This window comes from Patiria miniata, unplaced genomic scaffold, assembly GCF_015706575.1.
Source record: "Patiria miniata isolate m_02_andy unplaced genomic scaffold, ASM1570657v1 HiC_scaffold_7, whole genome shotgun sequence".
Lineage (NCBI taxonomy): Eukaryota > Metazoa > Echinodermata > Asteroidea > Valvatida > Asterinidae > Patiria > Patiria miniata.
Genome location: NW_024037074.1, coordinates 1,394,971 through 1,417,290, shown reverse-complemented (window position 1 = coordinate 1,417,290; position 22,320 = coordinate 1,394,971). Strand labels below are relative to the sequence as shown.

Here is a 22,320-nt window from a genome sequence, read left to right as displayed (position 1 = left end):
TCACAAGTCCGTCACAAGCCCATCACAAGTCCATCACATGTCCATCACAAGTCCATCACATGTCCATCACAAGTCCATCACAAGTCCTTCACATGTCCATCACAAGTCCATCACTAGTCCATCATAAGTCCATCACAAGTCCATCACAAGTCCATCACAAGTCCATCACAAGTCCATCACAAGTCCATCACAAGTCTATAACAAGTCCATCACAAGTCCATCACATGTCCATCACAAGTCCATCACAAGTCCATCACAAGTCCATCACAAGTCCATCACATGTCCATCACAAGTCTTTCAGTCTCAAATCAAGTCACTAGCTATTCAACTGGTACAAAAGCATTCCTTTGTCATTGTTCATCCCATTACTGGTGACTGGAATTGTGAAAGGATTTGTGAAAGGACTTGTGATGAACTCAGAAACAACACTGCAAAATGTAACACAAAGCTTGGTTACTTGGTTGGTTCTTCTCCTAAGGACTCCGCAGGGGAGTTTTAACAAGAGGCCAGAAACATCAGGGCAAACCCCTTCTCTTAGTAAATAGTGTTACTGGGTTCTGTTACGTGCATTGCATTACACAACACATGGGACCTACAGCTTTACGTCCCATCCGAAAGACGAAGCAGTATTGGTTAAGTGCCTTGCTTAAGGGCACAAGTGTCCAGACCCGGGCTGGAACCCACATTCTGCTGCCTCTGAAACACCAGAGCAAGAGTCCGGTGCAGTGCTCTTAACCGCTAGGCCATGAAACAACAGCGGAGAATGTAGTATATTTCAGCAAGAATCCCAAGTTTTGAACAAAGCAGTTTACGTTTTTTCCCCCTTATTTTTCAGGTCATCTCGGGTCAGTTTTTATCAGACAAGAAAGTGGGTACGTATGTTGAGGTTGACATGTACGGGTTGCCAACGGATACCATTAGGAGAGAGCATAGGACCAAGACGGTACCCAACAACGGACTCAATCCAGTCTATAACGCTGAAGCCTTTGTCTTCAGAAAGGTGAGTTTCGTGTTGGTGGTTTGTCGTGCTATTCTTGTTTTGTCAGTATTGGTAGACTATTTGGCAGTTTGTGACCTTTCATAAAATGGAATTTGCTTAGGGGTGATGCAAATTCAATTCGGGGTTTTGCCCTTCGCCAATGTATTTCAATAGAGGGCGCTGTTGTAGCTAGCGCAAATTGACGCGCACAATCAAAATCGACGCGTGCTGACTAGAGACTGACTATTTTTTTTTTAGCCTTACAGTAAGCGTATTTCTTGGGTAAGCGAGGAATTTCAGCTTATGCGCATGCGTACATGTACATCCTGTGACTAAGGATTCTGTGCTTACATGGTTAAGCACAAAATTTGTCTGCTAGCGCTGTTAGCACAGAACGATGATCGTAAGCATGGAATTCTGTGGTTAGCAGAGCCGTGAAATCAGGCTCAGGTTGTTAAGAAATTCTGCTTGAATCCTGTAAGCAAAAAATCCTGGGTTATAAGATGTACCAATGATCTACACTGTCTCTTAGTGGTAGAGTTTGCTGCTGTAGTCAGCCAAGATTATTCACATATGGTAACCAGAGCCTTAAAGGGAAGATATAACATTTGCAAACATCACAAAACGAAATGATTGAATTATCACGAAATACCTTACTGGATTGTTAGGGAATGACAGTCTAAAGCATCCTGTAAAATTGTGGCTCCTGGTGTGTTGATATTTTTAAGAAAAATGGTATTTTTCTAAAGCTGGTTGGCTGACCAGCGTTGGAGAAATCTGGCTTTTTTTTTCAAAAACGGCTCCTTCTTTTTAATATTTACTTTTTCCGCATTTTCTTTGCAATTGATTACACACCTATGAAGGGGTACAAGCCTGCTAGACTGATTCTCTGACCTCACAATTCCCCAAAGTCTATAAACTGCTCCGTTTCATCTTAAATGGGGTCAGGGAACCAGACTACAAGAATATGATTGGTTTTCTTGGTGTTTCCAGCATCTTCAAGCCCAAAATGTGAAACAAGTCATTTTAACAATATTTGCCATAACATACTAATCCTCCAAATACACTTATTTCTGAAAATTGCAGCAAAAGCAAATGTTGTACATTCCCTTTAAAGTTTGGGTCAATTTCTCTCGCTCAATATACAGTTTGGTCATCTTAAGATTCTATCAATTACGTTGTCTCTTGTCTTGTGTAGGTCGTATTACCGGATCTGGCCGTCCTGAGAATTGCCGTGTATGAGGAGAACGGCAAGCTGATTGGTCAGAGGATATTACCTCTGGACGGCTTGCAAGCCGGCTATCGACACATATCACTACGGACAGAAGGCAACTTCCCTCTGTCTCTGCCCACAGTCTTCTGCTGCATTCAGCTCAAGACCTACGTACCGGATGGCCTGGGAGGTGAGTCACGTCTAGTGACCCCAGAAAAAAAAGAAAAATTGTGCCATTGTTTTCTTTTTGCACAAAATCGCCACATTGGAACAATAGCAGGGTTCCTGCAGCCCGTATGGGGTGCTGTGGTCCAATGGTTACAGAGTTCGATATGTGTGCCGTGGTACATGAGTTCGAATCCTGACCGTGGGAACATGGTGCTTGTGCTCTTAAGCAAGGCACTTTACCATTATTGCTTCATCCTTCGGATGGGACGTAAAACCATAGGTCCCGTGTGTTGTGTAATGCACGTTAAAGAACCCAGTAACACTTATCGCTAAGATAAGGGGTTTGCCCCAGTGTTTCTGGCAGTGGCTGCAATATGCGCCGCAGCACCTTGTACACCCTTATAAGGTGCTACATAATGAGTCCCATATTTCTCATATACTTTATTTACCTGTCTTTAATAATAGACATAATCTCCAGGGCCTTGAGCACCTAATTGTTGGTAGATACGTGCGCTATATAAGACTCCGTTATTATTATTATTATTATCAAAAAAACCTGGAAAAGTCATGCAAGTTTATTGGATGCGTATTTCTGAAACAAGAAAATGTTAAAATTTCACCCTGATCCTACAGTGGATAGAATGCAGTGTTATCATTACCCCAAGTGATACCTGGCGGGAATGTCTTTCCGTTCTCTAGATTTTGTGGATGCATTGTCCAAACCGCTGGAGTACTTATCCCAAGCTGAGAAGAGAGCCAAACAGATGCAGTCCATGGGCATTGAAGAGGTTGGTATTATATTTAAGCAATATTTAAAGGTTGTCCCAACATGACCCTGAAAACATCCATCGAGCTAGAAACTGGTCTGAGTGGTCCATCTCTTTCCAACACTATGCTCGACAGGGACAGTTGGGCCCAACTCATCAAGTCATCATGCAAATGAATGAATGAAGAAGAAGAATAATATTGCCCAGCGTTTTGATTCATCACTTGTAATTTCTTGAGCATTTCTTAGTTTCCATCATATAGGGATGCTGAGAAAACAGGCATGCAACTTTTCCTCGCATCAGCTGATTTCCTCCTTTTTTCACATATTAAAATTGAAAACAGCACTGCAGAAAGTCTTGTAAAAATTGGACTTTCCTCTCTTTTTTTTTTTGCGACTTCCCGGTTGCATGTCTGATAAAGTAAAGCATGGTGCTTTAGGTTAGACTTGATTTAGTGCGAATTTTGTTTCAATCTGTTTAGTAGTCATGGACAGTCAAAAAAAAAAGTCTCCGGTTTCTGGTATGGAGCTTGCCCAAAAAGTGGTGCGGCGACGCGGCTTTTTTTTTTTTTTTTTACCTGATTTTTTTGCTTCAAATGTCGGCTGATGACTGCAAATGGTGCCCGACTAAACTTAGTGCAAATGTATGGGAGTCCAGAGAGGCCACATAAAGCTTATTCTCGACCATAACCCAACCTAAAAACACGTTAAAATTGTGCAGCAGCAAGATTCCAGTCAAACCAGTGAGTTTGGCGGTTTTGAGACATCATCTTTCATTGAAAAAAAAACTTTTTCATTTTGCCGACGCGCATGGCTACGGCGACGCGCGCGCATACCAGAAACCGGAGACTTTTTTTTTTTGGCCTTATAGGTCCTTTTTTCTAACCGTTTTATAGATTAAAGTGGGTCAGATTTTTATTTTTCAGTCTAATTTCTATATGGGTGTGTGTTCTTTGGTTTGTTTTTGCTTTTGTATTCCTTTAAAAGCAATACTTGCAGAAATGTTTGTGGGTCAAACGTTTAATTGAATGGATCAATTATATTCATACCTCTGAAAGGATTGCCAATGAAATGGGTTCCTTGCTCGAACAAGAGAGGGCGTTTTGCACCACTTTCAAAGCCCCTTGGACGAGACACAACGCTTGTGTGAAATAAGCACGACAAATTTTATGCTGAATGTGCAAAAAGCCAAAGCATCTCCGCTTGAGCGCCAGACGTCCTCGACAGTGCGCTCGAATGTCTCTCCCAGTGGTCTCCCCCAACTCTCCATTTCTTACCGTTGAGGGGGTATTTGTGCAAGGAGCCCATGGTTGGGGAGACCACTGGCAGGGACTCATGCCTGCACTGGCCAAGTTCGCGCAAGGACTATAGTTGACCAATGGTTAACTAACGTTTGCCCAAACTCTGTCTAGTAGACGATGGTTGACTACGCTAGTCGACTATTTGGAACTAGCCTACTGGGGTTGGTTGCTTCGCTGGTAACCAATAGCCGCGCGCATCCATAACGCTAGCAGAGAGCCAGGATCCAGAAGTTTTGCGATGACATTTTGACCAGCGTTTGACTAGAGACGTTCGCACGTTGCTATTAGTGCGCAGGCGTAAGGTACGTCACAAATCAACCACTAGTCGACTAATGGTCCTTGCCCGAACTTGGCCTTTGCTGACAGTACCTGATGCTCAGGAAGATGGTAGGGCCAGTATCACAACTCCAGTGGTACCACTTATGATAATTTATTCGTATGTCAACGGGTCAGTATGTTTATTCATGAGAACAGAACAATGATACCAAGAGCATTGTTGTTATTTAGTCAACCCGTTACATTAAAGCATTTTTAAGAACGGTTGTCGTCGAGCTACCACGGAGTGGCATGGTGGATAGCGAGATGAGCTATGGATACAAAGATCCCTGGTTTGAATCCACGTCGTCGCTGCTCATCTTCATCGGCTATTTTTCTTCTCTGAGTTTATCGTTGAGATAATTTTAATTTAAGGGAAAAGAGAACGAAAATCTAAGTGTCTTGAAGTGATTCAAAGGAAAAACGTAAATAATCATAAGTGGTACCACTGGAGTTGTGATACTGGCGCTACCCAGGAAGATGCTGCAAGTTTATGCATATTGAATACAATTATTCTGCCTACTTTTTGCCAATTGTGGGCAGACCAGTGCGTGCATGCAGCGTGTGCCCCCCGGTTGAGATCTCACAAGTGGTCACAAAATGCCATCAAGTTTTCATGCACTGAGTCCAAAAGCTCTAGACAAGAGATTCAGACACGGCCCAGAAATGAGGCTATTTTTGAGGAAACTATAAGAATTATTTCACCTTTGTTTTTTTCTCCTTAATACCAGAATGACATCAGTGAAGTACCATTAGGAGGAAAGAAAAGCAGCAAATCCACCCTGAAGCAAGGAGCGAAGTCCCCCACTACGCCCACCCAATCAGTGAACAGCTTTGCACCAACTACCAACTGTAAGAGATGCAACGGTCTGTTTTATATAACTGACATACCGATCCTTGTCATTTGATTGGTGGAACTCACGCTATCGTTTGCCAAGATCAGTTTCTTGTATATTTTGTGCAGTGGTTTATTTCCCTCATCTGGACTCTGAAGTTGAGGAAGTCATGACTGACCACATATTGAGCACTATGGATCATCTGAGTGTCTCCAACCCACAGGCTGGGTTTGTTATATTGGGAGACTTTAATCAATTGAATATTAATCCACTTATTGCAGATCAGCATTTTCAACAAGTTGTGGACCAACCAACTAGAGGTAATAGTATTCTTGATAAGATTATTACGAATATGAGTGATAAGTATGCGATACCCCAAATCACATCACCAGTTGGCATGTCAGACCATAACACTGTACTTTGGACCCCAGTGTATAATCCTCGAATTAAAAATGCAAGCAAATTGTGTTCGAGGCGTCCTATGCCCGAGAGTGCCAGGCGTTCCTTTGGAATGTGGATAAGTAATTATGACTGGGCTCAAGAGTTAGATCACACTAATATTGACACAAAATATGAAAAGTTTATTGAGACCTTGAACACAAAGATTGATTTATATTTTCCGGTTAAAAGAGTCAAAATTCATACTACTGATAAACCCTGGATGACTCCACAAATCAAAAGGTTAATTAAAGCACGACAGGTAGCTTTTCATTGTAATGATATGGTCTCCTGGAGAAGATTGCGGACGAAGATTATAGCAGGTATAGCCGTGGCAAAGAAACAGTATTATGCCACTCGGGTTGCAAAACTCAAACAGAGTAAACCATCGGCTTGGTTTCACCGAATTCGCATGCTTACTGGTAATGACAAAGACCATCCGTCAGTGTATATTCCAGGAGTTGATCCAGATAATGCGTTCATGATAGCATCTACTATTAATGAACATTTTGTATCAGTTGCATCAGATATGGATTGTGTTGACCTTAGTAGACTCCCAGCATATTTACCCTCTTCCCAACCTTGCCCGTATTTGTATCCATGGGATGTTTATAAGTCGCTCCAAACTATTAAACTGTCTACAGCTGGTGGGCCTGACAATATTACTGCACGGTTTATTAATCATTTTGCCATCGAACTCGCTACTCCCCTTACTCATATTTTGAATAAATCCTTCCAACAAGGAAGAGTGCCCGAAGATTGGAAACGAGCTATTGTGATACCCATACCCAAGTCCAGCCCACCCTCTGTTGACAAGTTAAGACCGATATCTCTGACTAACCACTTCGCAAAGGTTGCGGAGGGATTTATTGCGAAGTGGTTGTTGGAGGACATTGGCCCCAGATTGGACCCTGCCCAGTTTGGAAACCGCAAACATTTCTCCACAAATCATTATTTGATCAATATGCTTCACCTGTTGTATCGAAATGCTGATAAATCAAGATCGGTTGCTACTGTGACTACCACAGATTTTTCAAAAGCATTTGATAGGATTAATCACACAATAGTGTTGAATAAGTTAATCCATTTGGAAGTGCGCCCTTCTATCATTCCATGGATAGCTGACTTCTTAACCGCTAGAGAACAGTGTGTTCGTTACCACTCAATATGTTCCAGTTGGTTGACCTTAAATGCCGGAGTCCCTCAGGGAACCAAACTTGGCCCTATTTTATTTTTAGTTATGATCAATGATGTCAGACTTGAGGGTGATAACCTGGTCGTGTTCAAATATGTTGATGATTTATCGATTGTTGAGTGTAGACCATCTTCGCAGAATTCTTGCTTGCAGGACGCCATTGACGGCCTAACAAATTGGTCTATGCAAAATAGCATGAAATTAAATCCTAGTAAGTGCTTTCAAATGAATATTGATTTCTCTAGAAATAGCCCTGTAATGCCTGTTATTTCTGTTGATGATTATGAACTCTGTATTACATCACATATCAAGGTTTTGGGGGTTACTATCCAAAGTGATCTCAAATGGGACAAAAATGTGGACAGCATTGTCAAACGTGCTAATGGTAAAATCCACATGTTAAGGGTTCTCAAAAGTTACGGTTTGCCTCACAGTGATCTCATAACCCTCTATAAGAGCTTCATCAGACCATTGGTGGAGTATGCAGCCCCTGTGTGGAACGGAGCACTTACCCAGCATCAGGTGACTCGGCTTGAAAAAGTACAGAAACGTGCCTTGAAGATTATTCTTGGGGTCGAGTATTTGTCATACACCCAAGCTTTATCGCATTTCAGCTTAGATTCTTTGGCAAACAGACGTAATCAAATATCATTATCCTTTTTCAACAAAACCCTTAAACACACTGATCTTTTTCGTGAATTCTTTCCGCCTCAACATACTAGAATGCTGCGGAATAAACCATCCATCCCTGAAATCCGTTGCCGAACAAAACGTTATTATACCAGTGCGCTTCCTACCTTAATCAGATTGCACAACCAATAATAATAATTTTAATTTTTCGATATGTAAATTGTAATGGACATGTTTTTAACAGTATGCTTTGTACACGTGAACTGTAAAAGTCATTGTTCGTTTTTTAATGGTTTTTTGTTTGTGTGTGTAATTGTAATGGTGATTGTTGTCAAATAATTTGTTGATTTGGTGTTAAATAATTTATTATTTTGTTAAATCCATTGCAATTCAGTTTTTAACTGCGATAATGGATGAAATAAACCAATATGAATGAATGAATGAATGAACATCACGTGACATTTATTATTGCTCCCATTCACGCCGGGGTTCAAAAAGTCCCATCCGCCCATGGTGAATGGGATTTACTATTCAACAGTTGGGATCATCCTTGTTCCTGGGCACGGTATTTGTGTGCAAAAGCATGCTGGTGTGCGCGTTGCGCGTAGCGCGTATTGTTCCCAAGAGCCAGTAGCTACAGAGTTGGGTTGAAATATATCGTGAAGGGGTGGTTTGGAAGAGAGAAATACATTTCCCACCAATTTTGTATTGAAATAGAAGTTCATTGTTACTGCAAATCAAATGACAAGGATCTATGTTAGCTATATAAAAAAAATATTAAGTGGCTTTAAATTGTGAAATGGGAGGAATGTTATCGCTCGGTAAAATCTGGACTTTTTCATCTCACTCGGCTTTGCCTTACGAAATAAGAAAAGTCCAGATTATACCTTGGAATAATATTTCTCCCATTCCACTTTGAGCCACTCAATATTTATACGCTGTTTCTTTCTGTCTTTTGAACCTTGGGTCTAAATGTCACTATGTTTTTGTGTCAAATGTTTAAGGGAAGTCTTTTCAGCTGTCTTTGATTTGTGCATTTTCTCTCGTAGCCGTGATGCTGATCCTGTCAACAGATACGCTGCAGAAGGACAAGGTTTACCAGAAGGTCCTGAAGAAGCAGAGCAGGGAGATCGAGAGCTTACAGAGGAAACATTCCAAGGTCAGGGCAGAGTTGTAACCAGTCACTGTTTTTTGTGACTCGATTCGAGTCGAGTCATTTTAAAGAAGTGACTCAAGTCGAGTCATAAGGTCAAGAAGGTCGAGTCAAGTCGAGTCGAGTCACAGTGTGTGGTCGAGTCGAGTCGAGTTGAGTCAAGTATTTAGCTCGAGTCAATTTGAGTCACAAATATTTGAACACTATACAATAAATAAACACAAGAGAGAAAAGTCATTTTTTGGCTTTTTTAATTTTACATTCGGGCTAAAACATGTGGTGACACCACATTTGACTCCTAATGAAAATAAAAAAGGGGGTGCCAGCTGATCGCCATTCAACTAATGGGGACACTGATCAAACCACATATGTATATGTATACATTATTCGCGAACATTCTAACGTGACGTGAACAAAAACTGTCACCGGCATAAGTCATTGCAAATATTTTTCGCAAAGTTTTGCTTTTGTTTTTGGGACTCGAGTCTGATTAGCCTTCGTCGAGTCGAGTCGACTCATTCTGATGAGGGACTCGAGTCGAGTCAAGTCATTTGCCCTTAGGGACTCGAGTCGAGTCACCCAAAAATTGTGAGTCGAGTCGGACTCGAGTCGAGGCATTGACTCGAGTCATTACACCTCTGGGTGAGGGGCTGATTTACACTGAAAAGCTGAAATGAAAAGTGCCATACAGGGTTCCTATCCACTCTAGAAATCAGGGGAAACCTTGAAAATGAGGTTTCCGTTTCACCAGTTTAGGGGAAAACCCAGTGAATTTGGGAAAACCACCAACAATCAGGGAAAACTCCGGGAATTTGATAGTGACCCAGAAGGGAAAGGTTTGTGCCACTTTGGCGTATGTGCGTCTTGAGCCACGTGTCCAAGTTGTGTCCATTGACTGACTGGCTATGGACAAATGAATACATCACGCCCAACCATCTTGCCACAAATTTCCATAAAAAGTGGTATTGACATGTAATGAAAACTCTTATTCAATATCTGCGTTGATGACGACTTGAGTAAAATAATGCAAATGTTGCGTCCTGCAGGAGTGCACGTCGGTAAAGAGGACACATGACACTGCTGTGGACAAGATGGCGGTGTCCCACGACAAGGAGAAACTCACCGAAGAGAAATCACTGGAGAAGGCCATCAAGAAAAAGGGGTGAGCGTAGCTGTCTTTTTGCTGGGCTGTCTAGCTAGGCATCTCGATGCTGCTATTTCGGCGCAAAGCAGCTAAAATCAGTCACAATAACCATCTCTGCCCGCACAGGTACCCATTTACTCCTGGGTGGAGAAGAAGTAATGAGTGACAAAGTGCCTTGCCCAAGGGCACATGAACCATGACCCAGGTAGGACTCGAACTCAGTAATATGATATGCGTTTACGAGTGCCTCCCAGTGGTTGCTACCAACTCCCCCTTTTAGCCGTTGAGGGGGTACTTGTGCACTGAGGCGGCAATGGTAATGTTATAGCCAATCTTGTTCCTCTGGGTTGTCTGGTTCTAGATGTTAAGTCGTCTTCTTAATGACACTTGCTGCCTTCTTTATGTTCCGTAGAGAGAGCAACTGCAGCGATCTCAAGATTGAGACGGAGAACAAGGTCCATTCTATCGTTAAGGTTCACAAGATAAGGGTAAGTAACATTTATTTATTGCCCCAAAAAAGGGGGGGGGGGGAAATGTTTTTCGGTTGAAATAAAACATACAAGTTAAAAAGTTATTAGTAGAAATTTGAATTCGTCGAAGAGCACTTTAATGTGGGATTAAGTATTTGATAAGTTAGAAGAATCCCTTCATTACAAGGTGACGACTACTAGGCCACGTCATATTCAATGTTTCTGGAGTTGAGTGTTCGTAACTGCGTGACTTTTGAGTGGGATCGTTCATAGTAATTTGTGATTTCTAATCCCACTCAGGTTAAGGGCGTGGTGTCGGAGCAAGGCAAGGAATGGTGTAAAGTCACGGCTCGCCAGACAGCGGAGATAAACGCGCTGAAGGAGACCCACGTCTATCAACAATGCGATGTCCTCAGGAAGCTGATGACACAGAAACAGATTGACCAACGCAAGACACTGGAAGCCAAACATGCACGGTGAGATGAGACTTGGGCATCTTAGCCATAGACAGAAAGAATACTCCATAGAATAAAAACTATCCCCCCAAAAATGAAAGCCTTCAGGAAAACATTTGTCCATTTTAAAGGGAATGTACATCATTGGCTTTTGCTGTAATTTTCAGTAATGAACGATATGAGGGGTTAGTATAATAGATCAAATATTGTTACACTGACATGTTTGAAGTTTTGTGTTCAAAAGTGCTGGAAAAACCAAGAAAAACTAAAATGTTCAAGTAGTCTGGTTCCCTGACTCCACTAAAGATGATATGGATCAATTCATAGATGCCGGAAAACTGTAAGGTAAGGGAACCAGTCTAGCTGGCCTGCACCCGTTCATGAACATGTAACCAATAGCAAACAAAATTTGGACTGAAAAAATGGTAAATTTGGAGCAGTAGTTGAAAAATAGTTAGGTTTTTCCAACGGTGGTCGGCCGACCACCGTTGGAAATTTACAATAAAATACCACTTTTCTTGAAAATGACTTCACACCAGGTGCCATAATTTTACAACATGCTTAAGACCGTAATTTACCAACATCCTACTAGGTATTTCGTAAAAATTTGGTATTTTGTTTTTTCGATGTTTGCAAATGTTGTATATTCCCTTTAAATCTGTCAGTAGTTATCCATACATGAATTTAAACTTTAAAAAAAAAAAAAATTATTGTTTAATTTAAAAAATAATAATACTTCAACTTTGTAAAATTAAAAAAGAAGAAGAAACTTTTGGTGACTGTTGCAGCCATCAAGCGATAGGAGCAGAAACGCTGAAAGTTGCAAAAGATGGACTTCAAAGGCTCTGGTTATGTTAAAGACAGAAACAGTTTTCACTTAACTGAGATCAGAGATTTCAAAAAGTTTTTCCAACCCTGGATCAAAAACCAAGAAGCACAATATCGTCATTAACACTCTTTATTCCAAAAATAAGTCAATTGACTGATCGTTGGAAATCACCAACATTTTGTGATTTCTTCTAAATGACAGTAAGCCAGATGGACTAATTTCTCAGGGTGTTTAGTACCAGTACGATCATTAATCTAAGTAAGCTTTTTGATAATAATTCAGTACGTTACATTTGGGATAAATACAAGTGATACTATAGGGGAATAAGAATTTAATTTCTGTTATTTCAACAGGGAGATGAAGGACCTAGAGGCGAACCAGTGCAAGATGTCCATGGAATCCAAGAAGTTGGTTAGTCATGACAAGAGTATCAAGAATAAAGCTGAGAAAGACAGGTAGGAAAGGAAGCCCAACCATGCAGACAGTCGACAAAATCAGGCCTTTAATATATCAGGCAAAATGAGACGGAACTTGGCAAATGCCATAGTGGAGAAAAATGCCCCCCCCCCCAAAACCAAATGGGAGGGATGTTTTTTCGCTTTTCAGATTTATTGATGTTTGTAATCTTTGATATAGAAAAAACAATTGACATCTTTCATGCCCACGACTACAAATCTCTCAACTTTAAAGGCCTTTTTCTCAGTATTCTCAGTATTGACATGTTAATGCAAACAGCCATAATTTGTCAACGGAATGTCCGATTAAAGTGCAACAAACAGCGTTGTAAGGAGAATTTTATTCTCTTTCCTAATACTCGCACACCCTCATTTCGACCTCTGCCCAGTTCTGTCTCATTTTGCCAGGATGCCAGGAATATTTTTTTTTTTAAATCTTTGAAGTTTTGGTTTACATTTAGTAAGCCGTTAGCATGTGGGGTTTATTTGATTTTTTTTTTTTTAGTTTGAGGAAATGACTTTGAAAGTGAGCGATTTCTCTCAGATCGTATCAGAAAATCCTAGACAATTGAACTTCTTTTTGTTTTTTTAAATCTCACAGAGTACCACACAAAAAATACAAAACAGTTTTGCTACATGGAACTTTTTGTAAAAACATTGCTCACTGTTTTTGAAGGAAGGATTTGTGTTGTTCATCATCACACATGGTTTCAAATAACGGCTGTGCATTGGAACCGGGTAAGGAGTACTCGACCGCTAATGTCAGGAACCGGTTCCAGATCATGGGATCGGATACCTGTAACCAACTTTACATATTACTTAATAACTTCTCAGACTATGTAAAACAAAGGTTTTGAATGCCATTTGTGGGGAATCTCAAAATGAAAACCAGGCTACATGGAAAACCAAAACAGATTTCATGTTTATGCGCAGTTTAACGTGCGATAGACGCCACTCACGAAAGTTGAAGTTTACACCGTAAAGCTATAAAGCCCTTCAGACAACTTCCGGGATTTGAATTTTTGGGCGGGGTTTCTTTTAGGTTATACTTCAATAGGTCTCGTTCAAATGACGTCATTTCCTACAGACCATCCACGTGCATCGGCATTTTGATTGTCAACTTGCATAACGCGCATCAGCTTCGTCGTATTTCGAACACATTTGAGCAATAAGCGCACGTGTTTGGAACATTTTCAACACTGCATAATGCGTGCTTGATTGCGTAAAATACGCAGTTGCAGGTCTCCTACAGAGATGGCCGTAATTGAGTGATCCCTATGGGGTACCCGGGACCCGTAAATGCACACCACTATTTCACGGCCAGATTTTTGTCCATCATCTAAGCTTTTCACTTGCAAAGCTCCTAAATGACTGAAATTTCTTTGTTTCCAAAGAAACATCTGGAATTTGGAACTTATTATTTCAAACATTTTGATGCGTTTCATTGCAGGAGAATTCGAGAATTGCAGAGCAACAGTCTTAAGAAATTTATGGAGGAAAGGAAGAGAGTAAGTTCGGAAATGCATTGTCTTGCCATTTACTTGTTAAGTAATTAACTAACTGGTAAATTAATATTTTCCCCATTTCTAAATTTCAATCCACTCACTTGTGCCACTTGTGAATCGAGTTTACAACAACAAATATAGAGACACACAGACAGTTCAAAGCTGCTTTTCTGAAACTTATCCGTGGTTGTTGTCTGTGTTGGTTGTATTTGACTACCAGTTGAAATGTTTCAATCAAAAGGTATTAAAACGACGTCGCTGACAGGCACAATTACAAGCCTATGTATTGGCTAAGCATATGGGTCCTCTAACTATAATTCCAGAAATCTCTGTTTGTCTGTGTGTCTGTCTGTCTGTATTTCGATTATCTCCAGATCCGGGCACTGTATGAAGTTGACAATCGGCAGGTGTATTGCTCAGGACCCCAGAATGTGCAGTGTCAAGTTTGAAGTTGTTTGGATGGGCTGTTCTCAAAAAAGCTGCAAAAAAATCAGCAATACTAGAGGCCTAATCTATACAAATGTGTATACATGTATACAGACTGTGCCACGCACTGTACTGCTGCACATTTTGAATGGGCACTGCACTCTATACGGCGCCACGGGTACGGGTAGTCTCTGTAATCGACCCTACGAAACCGGAGATAGGGCCGGTGTAGCGTGAATATCCGACTCCATGAAATGTGGACTCATTGGTAGTACTGCGCACGCGTGAGTACGATACTATGCTATTTTTAGGATCGTTTCGGGAGAGTGACCTGTCACGTGTGAGGGATCACCAATTATAGGGAAATAGGGGTCCGATTTTCATAGGAGTCGGATTTTCATGTGACATCGGCTCCGTGGAGAACGGGTGATACTCAGACTAGGGTACGGGTTAACAAACGTGCAAATGGTGGTTGGCTGTATGGGCTCAACCATTTCTTGAAGGGGGAAGATCGCGCAATGGTGAATTGGGCCTTGACCATTTTTTTTTAAGGGGAGGGTCGTGCAACAGTGAGGTGTAGATATGGTGCGCTGTTATACGGGCACTGCACTCTATACTGCCACGTTTGCGGGTCTACCAGCGGCCAAGCAATTTGCCCGTTCCAAACAGGCACGTTTTGAACGGGCACTGCACTAGTTGTATAAATTTGGGGTCAGCTTTTTGTCCTGTCCCTGTTACATCTGACATCTACAAGTGTATAATTCTGATACAGGCCTTAGTGCAGTCGTCCCCCAGTATTACAGGGGTAGGCAATAATGTCACAAACTCTTAAATTGATCCTTCTGGTTCAGCTTTGCACTCCATGTTTCTCTTTGTCTCTGAAACTGTCACTGGTGTCTGATTTTTGTTTCAGTTACAAGTGAGACAGTCCAAAGAAAACGATGAGTTGACGGCCGAGCACAACAAGCAGATGGATTTACTCATCAGGGCCAATGAAGAGGTATGTTATCAATGAGGGACAAGGGCTATTCGCTTGTTTTGTTTTTTCACAATGTAAAAGTCAAATTAGGTTTTGCCCTTCACCGACGTTTAAACACTGTATACTCAGTGTGTTGCCTCCCGAGTGAAAGCTGGGGGGAAAAAAACAATGTAAAAGGTTCCCAGATTGAGCTCGGCGGTCGAGTGGCAAGACGTCTGCTCCAGCAGGTCGTGGGTTCCAGTCCCATCGGAGTTCGCTTGTGAGTTGTTTTCATGCAAGCCGACAGACAACACGGAGTATACAGTGTTTATACAAACTACGTCAAAACCCAATATTTAATTTCCATCTGCACAATGCAAAACAAAAGTATGCGTCATATTTTGCTCCAATCCAACAATTTGCTCCATTTTGCTCAAACCCCGAATCAGGGTTTCACTTCCGCATCTACCAACTGGCCTTGATACGTATTTATAAATGATCAAACATTATGCTTTTGTTTGTTTCCTGGACAGCAAGTACAACTGTGGATTTGTCTGTCCAAAATTCTATACCACAGTTCTTTGCGTGTGCAATACTTTGATTTGCATTATTCCCCTCCCAAATATGTAGCATTAAAGTTGCATTCCCCGTGCTCTTCAACCATTTTTGTTTTTCTTCCATTGATAACTTTTCAACTTGTATGTGTTATTCCAACCGAAAAAAACCTCTTTTTTCCCTTCTTTGGACGTCTGTAACACTCTGAAATAAAGGGTTTTTAATTTTGTACACAAACAGATCCACTTTGTGAGCAGACTGGTTCCCGGTCCGTACATTATCGATTATTAAATTATTGTCTGGTAGCCAATAATTTGCTTTTGTAAAGTAACAAATCAATTCCTAAACATGGGCCGAATGTTTCGGTCAATGTCTCATTCAAAAGGGAATAACAAGAAAAATAGCAATTTCGAAAAGGGATCTCTTTATTTTCGGGATGAAACTCAAAAATAACATGGGGAATGCAAAAGTTTGTTTGAATGGTTGCTTTCAACGAGCTTTGATTCGATGTCATTCAACAGATGATTGAAGCGCACAAGGCCAAGTTGACAGAGACCAATAACTCCAACAGCAAAGTCGAGGCTGTGGTATGAGACCTGACCAATTTGTTGAGACCTTACGACAATGAAACATCCAAAGACGCTACACTGAGACTTACCCCGCCAGTCTGTCACCCTCACCCTCACCCTCCAACACACGTAGTGACATTGAATCAAGAAGGGAACCAGACGGATTGGAAACTGAAATATGGGTGTCAACTGCAGTTCATTTGTACTCTCCGTTTAAAAACTTATGTTTCGAAAGGACTTGGTGTTTATTAAATAAGAAATGATCATTGCTGATACACATTCAAAATGGTAATTTGTCCTTCAACACTTGTATTTGTTTTAATTCGGTCGAAACTTAGTCAGAATTCATGATCTCGTCTGCTTGTGGGTTTTTTTTCAGTGAGAATTACAACGACTACAATTATTTTGTTACCTCCATTGAAGAAGAATTAAAAGAAACCTTTGTTCACTACCATCAGTTGTTGTTCAGTAAGGTATATATATTCGGCCAAAAATGTTTTTAGGAAATATAATTAATGATTTTTCTGTTAAAAAAAAATGGAAAGAGCCATTAGTTCTGTGCATGAGGGATATGAAATTGGAGTTTTATAAGAGTTTTATAATATGGAAAAATGGAGTTTTAATTTTTTTTTTTTTGGTTGAATGATTATTAGAAATTCAGCTTTTAGAGATATCCGTATGGATCCAAAGGAAAAAGCCAGTGGTTGAATTTCTCCAAACTTCTACGCAGTAGTATTTTTCTGATGTGTGCTGCAAAAGTGAATCAATATTGAAAATTATTTATTGAATCGTCATCATTTTCATCATTTATGTGGAATCTTTTATTGAATTCAGAGCCTCCACTTTCTGTATTATATTTCTTGCCAAAACCGTTTTGGAAAAAAAAAATCAGGAAAATCCAAAACTCTAGTATTCTTGTACTCCCTTGATTCAAAGACCACCACAAATATTGGCCTGAATTTTAAAGGTCAATTTGTCATTTTTCTTCTCATTTTTGGAACTGTAATTCAAAGCAAAGTTGAAGAGAAATTGTATTCGTTAGTAATTGTATTCAAATACCTTGAGAATTTTTTTATTCATATCATTGTGTGCTAATTTTTTTCAAGAGAAAAAAAATTCTAGATTAAGTATTTGAATAAAATAAACCAAATGTTATGTCCAGTACTGTTCTTAAAAATTTCACGTTTTAATTCTGAAGAATTTAACTAGAAGTGTTGTATATTTCCGCTTACTTTGTTCATTGGGAGAGATCCATGAATGAGTCCTTCGCTGAGAAAATTTGCATTTTTTGGAAAGTAGAAAAAAGTATGTTTTCCTCAAATATCATCACGGAAGTTGAATTCGGACTGACAAAAACGCACGTTGTAAATATGTACAGTCAAGTAATGAGATACAGTTAACAGAGACCATAACCTTGACTAAAAAAAAATTAAAAAAAATAAATAAATAAATAAAAATGTGTAAATAGACAAGACAAGAACGCTAACATGTCTAGGTATTTGAAATCCCAGTAAACCAAACGTTACGTACTGTGTGTATTCTGTGTTTCATAGGTACATAGGGATAATCCGACGTTTTAAAAGGTTATATATAATGAATCATTTTTGATGCAGTGTACATATATTTGTTTATGATAAAGATACATTCGTAGGATCTTTTTTCAAAGAAATTCTGTATACATGGTGCATTGTATCGCCCCATCTTCCGACCCCCCCCCCCCCCCAGGAAATTTAAAGAATTTGTTTTGATAGCAAATGTGTTCACTGTTTATTTGAAATCCGAATGCATTATTGGTTTTTGTTTGATACCGGTAGACTTATGCATTGTAAATAACGTTGGGGTGTATTTTTTTTTCTCCAAATCTTAGCTAAAAGTCACTACCAAAGGAGTTTTGTCGTCAAAGTATCGTGGGGAATAATGGAACTCGCCTCTGTTTCCCTCTTCATTTTTCTTCACGTAAAAGAGCCATTTCAGTCGCCTCACATGTTTTTGCGAAAGGAAAAAAAATGCATACCCAATGCATGATAGAGTTTGAACAGGCACTATTGACAAAGTGTTCATAGTGAAGTCATTGGCCGTATTCATGGTTTACTTGTCATGCTTGTACATACTGTTCATAGTTCGTTTTGCATACAGGGCTCGTTACGGTTCGGTTTAGTAGAATTTTATTTATTACCGATGTTATTTTGTAATATTTTTGGTATTTTGGAGAGTGTCAAGCCCTTGAAAAAGATAAAAGAAGACCTAGTTTCGTACTAGTTTCATACTTTTTTATTTAGTAGTCGGGGGTACAGTGTTGCATTTTACGTTAGATTTAAGAGGGAATTTGGGTATTAGTCAAAGTAATTCATTATATTAAGTCATGTCAGTATAAATAATAATATCAAATGTGAAATTTAAACTTTAAAAAAAAAAATGAATGATAGAACTTTATATTTAGGATGTGTGGTGTAGAGTTTTATAATTAGGTGAGAAGAACGCAAAACTGTCTGCAATATCCAAGCTAGAATGTACAAATTCTCATCGGTGTTTTTTTCCTGATTCGTCCTTAAACGAAAAAAAAATTATAACTTTTATTATGAAAGATATTCTTCTCTCTGTATATACAGGTGGTTGTATTATTGTTCAAAATAGCTACACAAATTTAATTTATTGTTTAGGATGGACGCCAATTTATGAAATACCTAGTTGGTTATTTTTTTTGCATGGAATGCTGAAGAAATGTTATACATTATGTAAAGTTTATTTTTTATGTTTTAAGAATTGTTAATGGTCGTGTAATTTTGGGGTTACGAATGAGTTAGGTCTTGTGTCCTAATTTAGTTGGCAGAGTGCAGTTTTGTTGTTGGTCATATCCGGAAGACGATGCCTCATTTTCTTACTCAAATTAATGTGATGCCATACCTCCATTGCATTATTGCCACGCCCCTTTTGCTTTGTCTTTGATATGTTGTTGCCACGCCCCTCCTAATCTTATTTGCTCCCTGTGCTGTGGTTGCACAATTACCAGTTCATCCCCCTACCTAGGGCCAACCCAAGAGTGTAATGTTGCCACAAGCTACCTTTACCAATCCCATTCTGTGTGCTATGGCCACACCCCTTCAAGTGCCACACCTAAAAGTGTGTCCATATGTCACTCCTGCAGATGCCACACCCTCTTGATATTGCCACGCCCCTACTTGTACCCCACCTTACATGTATTCCTGCCCTACGTATGTGCCACACCCATTGTACCACACCCCTAGTTTACCCACCTTTATAACGACATACCTCAAGGCCACCATTGCCACAACTACCTTATTTCATTATTCCTGTCTTTTTGCTTGTGCCAGTGTCTACATTTCTTCGTTGCAGAATTTTTAAGTGTACGATGATATAATCCCGGAATAGTTTCCTGAAAAAATAAAGTTTGGTGTAATTTTTTTCCAAATACTGAAATTTCAGACAAATGAAAGGACACAATCTGGTAATCTATTTTGAAAAGCTGTATTCCTATACTATGTAAAATCAAATTAAAAACCTTGTATTTCATTTGTTCCAAAAACAGGAGGTAAATACTAGCTGTTTTGGGTAGGCCCCTCTATTTTGAGTTCAAACTGTTCCGGTCATTATCAGGCATGCAACTGGGAAGTCATAAAAAAGAGGAAATTCAAATCTTTCCCAGACTTTGTACAGTGTTTTTGCTATTTTCAATGGCACACATGGGAAGTAAAAAAAAAAGAGGAAATCAGCTGATCCGAGGAAAAGTTGCATGCCTGTCATTATACAGGTTAAGATCACTATTAGAATGTGGCATAGAAGCAATGGCAGATCGGTACGATACCACTGACATCATCTGTTGAATTATAGTTGTTTATATCAAATAGGTCTGACCAAAAAGCTATTTTGTGTGGCCCTTTGTTTTTCAAATTATGCCTAGGCATAACCCCTACCCTCCCTGATGCTTCAAAATCCACCAGGATTTTTAAAGAATTCAGGAAGGCAGAGAGCTCAGTCACTCTTATTTTACAAAAAGACTTGATTGTACTGTGGTGGAATTTGGAGGATCCTGGAGGGTTTCTAGCAATGCTTGGCGAGTGAACGCTTCTTTCTTCTTGTCACCATTGACTGATTTACCTGTGAATGTTAAATATGAAGTCATCAAAACTGTTTGGTGATGTGTCTTTCATTAAATTAAGATAAAATTAGTTTGTATGTGGTTATAGCAGTCCCTTTCTGAAGTTTGCATTCATTTCAGGATTTGTGTATGCAAATTTCGAGAAATTTAGCTTTTTTTTTCAACGTACTACAAAATTAATTTAAATGAAGACAATTGCATTTATTTGGGAGGTTAATTTACAGGGTTTTAATTTTAATGAGAATTGATTGTCAATTTTTTTAGGCTTACTTGAATGTAGTTCAAATAGAACAATGTTTTAGTTATATAAAAATACAGTGAATAATACTGATTAATGTTTAGCTACATAAATGATTTGCAGTACGTTTTCTATTGAATAATATCCTCATAGCTAGTTTGCAGAAACATACCTTAGTCTCATGCATAACAGGATACGTAATGTTACAAAAATTCGACTTTTATTTTACTGCATGACATGTAAGAATGTTGGCAACAATCAAAGGGTATTGTTAGGTGCTGCAGGCCAGTGTAAGTGTAGCCTACATGAACTGTCGTTGACAAAGAAGAAAAGGAAGTTTAGTTAAAAAAAAAACACGAAATTTTTCAACACCAATAATTTGGTTGCCAAAAAACGGTAGCATATATTGCTTGTTTCCTTCACTGACAAATCTGATATTGATATCATTTTTAGGCATTAAGAAGACAAAATGAAAGATGTGGAGGGAAATACCGAGGGTAGTTTTGACTTTTTTTGGTCATCTCTTTATGGAGAGACCATAGCTGCTTGTCTTTTTCAAATGTGATCTTTTTTTATTTATAAAGCAATCTGGAAATTTTGTAATGTGAAATTACAATTTCACATTTTGTGTTGTCAGAGTAATTAACCATCATACCCCTTGTGTTAAGTTTTTCTGTGCTTCCTTAATGGCGTTCAAATGCAAGCAGTACTCTGTGATGTTTCCCAACTGTAAGTTTTTTTCTTTAATTGTGAGGGTTGCAAATCTGGCTTTTGGAAATCAAAAAGAGTTATAAATTATGGTTTCTGTTGAATTATGAAAGTTTTAACAACCGTTTGATCGCTACCTAAATCCTCAGTCAAGCAAGCAAACACATTATTGAAATTTTAATATTTGAATCTTTGCTGTCACGTTGACGTCAATCCTCTACTCGTCTTGGTTTTTTGCCTGAAGGTATTCAAGCTTATTTACGATTGCAGTTTCAAATTATTTCAAAGCATTTCTTGCAATTAGACGTAGATTTAATGGTCCGCTCTTCCCTCCAAATTTTCATTTTGCATTTTGGAAAAAAAAATGTAAAACAAAAACTTCTGAAGCAATAGCATTTAGTTTCTTCCGTCTACTCAAATTAAAAAAAAAAGGAATATAAAAAAAATGATTAAAAGTCTTAAAACAGAGCTGATAAAAGGTTTTAATAGTTATGTCAGTCAGAAATAGACATCCCTAAAAATGTGAAATTTGGGATGGCGGGATGCCACTGAGATAGTAAATTCCTACCCTGCAGTCGGTTAGGTCTGTATGTATAGATTGTGAATATTTCTCGGCAGATAAAGTACTGTATAGCGAGTGCACTGCCCTCTCTGGATGTATTTGTGCTTTTTTGAGAGTCATCAGCTGATTATAATGAGTGTTAACACCAAACACACGTGACGAGGCGTGTGGGGAGTACTATTGGGTAAAGTCTATTAAAATAAAGTGCACATTTTGACCAACTGAACCATTAGTGCGTGCAGTGTCGTGATTGTTGGTTTTTGTTCTCGATTGTCGGTGACTTTTTAAACGATTTTGAAAGAATCATGCAATGATAAACTGTCGTAAAATAAATG

The 22,320-nt window shown here is 39.3% G+C and overlaps 1 protein-coding gene across 18 annotated transcripts in view; it reads left to right on the top strand.

The window, feature by feature from the left end:
• LOC119744599 (1-phosphatidylinositol 4,5-bisphosphate phosphodiesterase beta-4-like) overlaps positions 1-22,211 on the top strand; it is a 72,699-nt gene extending 50,488 nt beyond the window's left edge. For all 18 annotated transcript variants that reach the window (XM_038220625.1, XM_038220624.1, XM_038220621.1 and 15 more), the window contains 12 exons: positions 836-1,000; positions 2,178-2,382; positions 3,060-3,148; positions 5,474-5,594; positions 8,891-9,000; positions 10,041-10,156; positions 10,551-10,626; positions 10,909-11,084; positions 12,246-12,347; positions 13,798-13,855; positions 15,192-15,278; positions 16,313-22,211. In XM_038220625.1, the coding sequence (XP_038076553.1) occupies positions 836-1,000; positions 2,178-2,382; positions 3,060-3,148; positions 5,474-5,594; positions 8,891-9,000; positions 10,041-10,156; positions 10,551-10,626; positions 10,909-11,084; positions 12,246-12,347; positions 13,798-13,855; positions 15,192-15,278; positions 16,313-16,384 (1,377 nt within the window). In that variant the 3' untranslated portion in view covers positions 16,385-22,211. The remainder of the gene's footprint in view (positions 1-835; positions 1,001-2,177; positions 2,383-3,059; positions 3,149-5,473; positions 5,595-8,890; positions 9,001-10,040; positions 10,157-10,550; positions 10,627-10,908; positions 11,085-12,245; positions 12,348-13,797; positions 13,856-15,191; positions 15,279-16,312) is intronic.
• Positions 22,212-22,320: the final 109 nt, after the last annotated feature.